The sequence below is a fragment of the Geospiza fortis genome, unplaced genomic scaffold (assembly GCF_000277835.1).
Source record: "Geospiza fortis unplaced genomic scaffold, GeoFor_1.0 scaffold30, whole genome shotgun sequence".
Taxonomy (NCBI): domain Eukaryota; kingdom Metazoa; phylum Chordata; class Aves; order Passeriformes; family Thraupidae; genus Geospiza; species Geospiza fortis.
In genome coordinates this window covers 210,719-218,264 of record NW_005054687.1, presented here as the reverse complement: position 1 = coordinate 218,264, position 7,546 = coordinate 210,719, and the positions used below count along the sequence as shown (strand labels likewise).

Sequence of the window (7,546 nt, the reverse complement as noted above, 5' to 3'; positions counted from 1 at the left end):
TTAAAATAGAAGGCAGGGATTCCCTGTAACCCCTCTGATACTCCTAACAGCCTTCCAGGTTGTGATTCCTTGGAGAAGCTCTGAGACTGCAGACATGCATGTGCCGGTAGGACCTGGAGCATGAGCCTGCCTAGAAAGCTGTTGGTAGCTACTCTAAACATGATCACTCACTCTTTCACACTCCAATGACAATATTTACTAAATGCCCCTTACTAAATCTTCCCTTCAGTGAAAGGCCAGACACTTTGTTAGAATACTACTGTGGTGGGTGGACCCTGGCTGGATGGCAGGTGCCCCCCAGAGCCTCTCTATCAATCCCTTCCCTCCTCACCTGGATAAAATATAAAAAAGGTCATGAGCTGAGATAAGGACAGGGAGACATCAGAGGGAAAAATTAATTGCTTTATTACCAATAAAAATCAGAGTAGGGTAATGAGAAGTAAAACAAGTCTTTAAAACACCTTTTCCCCATCCCATTCTCTTTCCCAGGATTAACTTTATTCCCCATTCTCTACCTCCTCCCCACCAGTAGTGCAAGAAGATGAGAACAGAAGTTACAGTCAGTTCACGCCACTGCTTCCCCCTCAGGAAGAGGAGTCCTTGTGCTGTTGCAGTATGACATCCCTCCTACAGGAGGCAGTTCCCCATTAATTTCTCCGATATGGGTACTTCTCATGGGCTGTGGTTCTTCATGAGCTGCTCCTGTGTGAGGTACCTTACCTGGAGTCAGTCCTTCAGGAACTGCTTTAAAGTGAGACCCCTGTGAGGTCACAAGTCCTGCCAGGAAACCTGCTCTTCTCTCCACAGGCCCACAGGTCCTTCCAGGACCTGGTCCAACATGGGGCTCTTCCACAGGCTGCTAGTAGATTTGTGCTTCCCTCCTGCAGAACTCCATGCACTCCAGGAGGACAATCTGCTTCATTACGCCCTGCATCATGGGCTGCAGGAAAATCTCAGCTCCAGTACCTGGAACGCCTCCTCCCTCTCCTTAGCTGACTTTGGTGTCTGCAGAGCTGTTTCTCTCACATATTCTCAGTCCTCGCTTCTCTGGCTGCAATTGCTTCTGCCCAAAACTTTTCATTCTTAAATATGTTATCCCAGACATGTTACTGCCATGGCTGAAGGTCTCAGGCTTGGCCAGTGGCATCCTGGAGCCGGCTGGCATTGTCTTTGCCAGACATGGGGTAAGCTTCCATCAGCTTCTCAAAGAAGAAGCCATTCCTGTAGCCTCCCTGCTACCGGGACCTTGCTGTGCAAACCAATACACATATGAACATCACAGAAGACTAAATATAAGCAAGAATAAGTCCAATCTAAAGTTTTGTTACAGGTCTGCAAATTCTTCCTCATGCAAAGGAAAAACACGCCAACTATGGCATAGGCACTCCACTGAACATTTCCTGCATTCTTCTTTCCTTCAGGTTCTCTTCCCAGATTCAAAGGAGCTTCTGATCATGACCTTACCTAATGAACAGTGAACAAGACACAGTTTGCTGAGCTTCTGTCCATGCTGCATCACTCTTCCCATCGTGTATAAAATCAGAGTCATTTATGGCAGCACTGATCAAGAGTATCAGCTTCACTCCAGCCTTCACATTAACAGCACAATTCACAAGTCACCTTGGTGAGTTGTTTCTTTCAATTAGATTGTCTCCTCAAGAACAAGAAGAAAGACCAATGAAGGATGTGTGAGGCAATAATATTAGGATCATCTTTAAATACTTCATTTATAGAGTCACAGAATGTCTTGGCTTTGAGGGGACTTCAAAGATCCTCTTGCTTCAGCCCCATGGCATGGGGCTAGATCAGGTTACTCCAAGCCTTGTTCATTGTGGCCTTGAATACTCCCAGCGACTCAGTTGTATGAGAGGAGAATAAGTAGAACCATGAGTATATAAAAGATATGATCTCTCAAGTAATTCTTCTACTTTGGGAAATTGAGTAGCACATTTTCTCTGGTTACAGAAGCTGCTCCAAACTGTTGACTTGTTTGCTAGAGTTCTTTGATCACAGAAAGCTCAAACAGCTGCAGCTGAGGACAGATTTGTCACTGCCAGCTTGGTTTTTCTTTCAGTTCTTGTGGTCTTATGACTAAAGCTGCTTCTGTAGAGACTACTAAATTCAAGCACATGTGATATGGACCATGCTGGTAAACCATGCTGGTGTTTATGAACCAATACCATGACAAGAACAGTGCAAGTTACATTCTTTTGTTCATTCTCTACACTAATAACAGTTTGAAATTATTCTTTTCTATGTCATAATATGTCCTCTACACTCCACCACCCAGTTCTGCTAGCGCTCTTCACAAACTTGCTGTTACTTTTAGTCCATTTCAAACTGATAATATGGGACACAGAATAAAAAGGAAATTTGTGTCCTGAAATTTGGCCTTTAAATTTTAGAAAGACAAGTCAAATACTGCCACCCAGATTCAGTTTTTCTGAACCTGCCTTGCATTTATGCGGCTAAGCTTCAGTATTTGTACAGGAACATGCACTCAGATACACAAATATAGCAGTGTCTTTCTGTTCCTTCTTCCCTATTGATGTTTACGGAAATTTTGTTTTGAAAAATGCTGTCTCTCCTTCCTTGTGACACCCTTCTGTCTATTGGCACAGCATTTTTTCCCAGCTTGATTTATACACTATGCCGACGGTTGTTTATCATGGCCACAATGTGTGACAGGTCCAAACTTTTCATCATAACCTCCATGAACTCCTCATCTTTCCTTGCTCCCTCCACAAATTCATCCAGAGAAAGTTCACCTGTGTCAGACATAAATAAAGGGCATCAGAATCCACATCTGAAAGGAAAAGGAGTACAGTAATCTAACTTTGGAGACCACTTACTATATACTTAGAACCACTGTTCTAAGGCACTGTCCTAAAGACCTCAGAGAGTCTTCTTAAGCTTTTATGAAACATCCCCAGTATCCAGACAATGCCTGCTTCTTTTTTTCCCCATAAAAGGGAAGAGGTACATAAGAAAGAACAATAGAAGTGGGTACCTAAGGAGTGGGATCATAGCATTCTTTTTGGCTCAACCTGTGATAATACTAACCCGACCTATACTTGCTGGTTTTCAAGGATAAAGGAGCTGACAGAAGGAGGCTGTGACAGACAGAAACAAATTTTAATGTCCTAGGCCAAAAATACCTTGTACAGGGAATCAGCTCAGCAGAGTTTCTGGAATAACAAAGGAGCCTGTCAGGAAGTAAAGAGCACCTGAAGTTGCAAGGAAAGAGATACCTCTTGGGGACATACAGGGACCACAGTGACACTTGACCAACCTTTGACTGAGCACTTCATCCTCTTGCTATACTGCCTGCAGCAGACCCAGTGAAGAAACTCTGAACTTCAACATTAAATTGCAGTTCTTCCTTTCCATACTGAAGTACTTAGGAGCAGCTGGGGCCATTTGATAATATTTCCCACTTCTAACTGGCATGAGCTACACAGCAACATACAAAAAGGAAAACAAAACACCACTCCAAAACCCCACTACGAAACTCCTGTGGACAGAACAAAGCTGAGACCAGTACAGGAAACAAATCCTGTCACACTGATTATGTATAATGTCAGGAGAAAAATCCTTTTGGTCCATGGAGAACGCATTACTGGCTGAGAATGCAAATAGAAATAAAATATGAAGTGAAGAGGCCTAAAGTTCAACCAAGAAAGGAAAAGTAGGATGTTACTCTGTAGAAAAGACTGTCTAAGCTGGATGACAAAGGCAGGAACCTTACCATCGCCGTTCACATCAATTCTGTTGAACACTCGGTTGGTGAACTCTTCTGCACTCGTTTCATGGTCACCACCATTAATAGCTCGAATAGCCTAAAATAAAAGAGCAAGAGTAAGCAGCTGCCTGACGACTCCCAGACTGATTCCACATGTCAGCATTGATTCAAAATAAAACAGTCATGCCTGGCACCTTCTCCATACAAATGAACCAGTACCACAGGAAAACAAAGCACAAATAATCAGGCCTTATGGATGGCACTGAAGGGTGTCAAAAAGGGAGCGTGGCTCTGGAGCATGGAATGAGCAGCAAAACTCAGAGGATTGGCCTAATTCTGCTTAGGTGCAGTTTAGGTGATGCAGAAATGGCAGAATCAGAATCCACCTAATTGATCCACTTTGTCCCACTTTGTGACCCTATGGTACACCAAGCTTCAGAAACACAGTCAAACACCTTCCACAATTAACATTATGAAATTCCTTTGTTATATGCTGTGGTAATTTATTTCTATTCTTACTTTCACAATTTCCATTTATATACTTCTTCCTGTGTGTCTGGCTTCTCCCTAAAGGTCACTGGAAATTCATTTTCATCTTGAGAAACTTTAAGCTTTATCCACTTGTGTTTGCTACAATTCTTCTTATTCATAACTACATAGTGCAGGGTTCGCTTTTCTTTCAATGCTAATTATTTCCTTTGTTTAGGGATATGCATGAAATATGTAATTTCAGAGCCCTTATACTGATTCTAAGACTATTTATTTTCTAGTTTTTACCCTTTGATATTTGGTCATTTTATTCATTCTTTTTCAAATGCTATTTTACTGAAACTTACATCATCTCAGCAATTTCCTAAGGTCACCAAAAAAGACACTGAACTACGCACAAAAAAAGACAAAGGACAACAAATTTCTTGCCACCAGTTGTTGCCCACAGAATTTGTTTCTCAAGAACTCTGTGTTAACTATTACTATCTGTTGCTTCACTGTAATGTCTGAGTATTTCTATTTAAAGCTACGAGTAGGAGGCTGTATATTACTACAGGTATTGGTCAGGTCTCTTTGATACCCAGCTCTAAAATTCTTATACAGATGAGAATGCATTATTAAGATCTTATTAGTGCTTTATCAAATCAATTTTATGACATTTCATATTCAAAAATGATATTTATTGAGGGTCATTGAATCTTTCCTGCAATTACCTTGGTAATTTCCCATTATCTGCAAAATAGTCTGAATTTGCAGCACAATTAATTCTGAGATATATATAGTGATCTTTATGCCCGTAATCCCAACCTCATCCACAACAGCTATTTGCATACAATCCTTTCCATTCTCAATCCTTTCTCTTCAGGCTATTCGCCAGAGTCAGAAATGTTTTATTATGCTGATATTTAGGAACTGATTCTAAAAAGCAAACTGGGAGTAGCTCTCCAACTTCTCATGGGGGAAAGGACATATGAAGCGCACATTGCAGAGATAACAACTGACTGAAACCTTGGAAAGTGCAATTTAGGTCACAGGCAGCTATAACAATTTTATGGTTAGCTATGTTGTAACATAAGCTGTGGTGATAGAGTCTAAGTCTGCTTATTGCATTATATGGTGATGGGGAATTCTGCTTAGAGAAGGAATGCTTTTAAAGGTCTCATCCATGATCATCCATATGGGAAACAGCAAAGGTCTTACTTGTGTGATTTGTCTTTAAGGAAAGAGGCAAGAACACAGACCCCTGGAGATTCACCTTGATGATGTTGAGCAGTTCGTGTCGATCAATGCAGCCATTGCCATCTACATCATAGAGCTTGAAATACCACCGCAATTTCTGCTCCATCTTCCCTCGGAGAACAAGGCTGAGGGCAGCCACATATTCCATGAAATCAATATATCCATCCTGTCAGAAAAAAACCCCAAATTGTGACAGGAGTAAACAGAGGGAGTTAATGCACTGGAGTTGTTTCACCTTATTGCTCTTTAAATTCACAGCTGAAAGAGAAAGGCCAACAAGTGGCACAGAGACTTTGACTTAGGAAAAATCTTTAATGCACAGACACATGTTATTTCTCCAGCTATGAAATACCTGGGTTCCTAAAGTTATGATCTAGTACACAGAGACTCCCCTCTGCTCACCACCTGCAGTGAAGGAACCTGGTTGTCAGCATAAACAAAGCCCCCTCTGTACACCAAAGCTGACTGCCTTTGGCCTGCTGGGAGAGAACATTGAGCCCAGCCCATGGGCTGCAGGTTTTCTGTACTAGTCTATTCTGCCTTTGTGGGAAACTGTGCTATTCCACTAAGCCATAGATCTCTTCTCCATTCTGGAAGAATTATGTGGAAAAAAATGTGACTGGGAATATTTTGTAAAATACACAGAGCGTGATTTGATCACTGAAGAAAAATGTTCAGTATTTAGGTTTTTAATATTTCATTTCTTGACTCTACAAAGAAAGTCAAAAGGCTCTTGTTTCTTCTGCAAGAAAAATGCCAGTTAGTAAAGGTTCATTGCCCTAGATTTAAAGCTGACTAAAATGTGAAGCTGTTAAAAACAAACTACAAATAAAACACATATCTAGGTCAAAGATTCTGAATAACAATAATTCTTCAAGAAATAACAGAGCAAACAAAAATGAAACTTTCAATTATTAAGGCATGTAATCAAAGTCAGATGCCTTTCTGAAATGGATGCAAATAAACATTTGTAAAAGGTGAATGTAGGTGAACTAGCAGAGCACTGCTGTTTCACAGTAAGGATCACCACATTTAAAATATTCATTCAGGGTAGGAAGAAGGATTGACAGGCTGAGAGAGTTATGGCTGGTCAGCCTGGAGAACAGAAGGTTCTAGGGAGACTTTGGTGCCTCTTCCAGTACTTAAAAGGGGCTTAGTAAAAGGCTGGAGGGGTACTTTGGACAAGAGCCTGTAGTGATAGGACACAAGAAAAATGGCCTTGAGCTGAAGGTGGGGAGATTTAGATTAGGTGTTAGGAGGGAATTTCTGACTGTGAGTGTGGGCAGGGCCTGGCACAGAGCAACTGGGGCTGCCCCTGGATCCCTGGCAGTGCCCAAGGCCAGGCTGGACACGCCTTGGAGCACCCTGGAATAGTGGAAGGTGTCCCTGCCCATGGCAGGGGTGGCACTGGGTAGTCATAAAGTCCCTTCCACCCAGAGCATTCCACGTCTCTATGACTCTGTGCTGCCCCTCCCTGCCATGCCCAGCACTCAGAACCAGCCCCTCTGTGACAGCGGCCCTGGCCCGGGCCCTGTGAGCACCACGAAGGCTGTGGCTGCTGTGGCAGTGGCCGCACTGGAGGTGACACCTCTGCTCTGGCTCTGCCACCTGCTGTGCTGGCACCGATGGCTTTGCTGGGGCTGCTCGTCCTGCTGGCCCTGGCCGGGCCCGTGTGGGGCACCTGGGACACCTGCAGGTCAGTGGTCCCGCTTAGGAGGTTTCCTGTAGGAGCCCCACATGTTCCCCACCTGGGAGGGAGCTGGAGGAACACTTGGGGACTTCCCTGGCAGAATTGTGGTGAAAAATGCCCCTCGGGGTTGTCTGGCCCTGCTGCTGCTCAGCACCAAGTGGGACATTCAGCCTGAGCAGCAGCAGAGCAGGGCAGTGATGGCTTTGTGCTTCCAGAGGGACCTGCGGGCTCCGGCCCATGGCCTCTGACCACAGCTCTGCTGCTCTTGACTACAACTCCGTGGTTTCTGCTGCTGGCACGTCCCGTGTGGGTGTCACCAGTGTCCAGCCCGGGGCCTGGCCCGGCATCGTCAGTATCCAGGCCACCTGGGAGAACCGCACGTGGCA

The 7,546-nt window shown here is 43.7% G+C and overlaps 1 protein-coding gene across 1 annotated transcript in view; it reads right to left on the bottom strand.

Moving 5' to 3' along the window:
* Positions 1-2,466: 2,466 nt before the first annotated feature.
* The window catches only part of LOC102039217 (guanylyl cyclase-activating protein 1-like), a 10,545-nt gene continuing 5,465 nt past the window's right edge, over positions 2,467-7,546 (bottom strand). The window contains exons 2-4 of the mRNA XM_005430820.2: positions 5,487-5,636; positions 3,749-3,839; positions 2,467-2,768 (exon numbers count right to left, since the gene is read on the bottom strand). Of these exons, the coding sequence (XP_005430877.1) occupies positions 2,641-2,768; positions 3,749-3,839; positions 5,487-5,636 (369 nt within the window). The 3' untranslated portion in view covers positions 2,467-2,640. The remainder of the gene's footprint in view (positions 2,769-3,748; positions 3,840-5,486; positions 5,637-7,546) is intronic.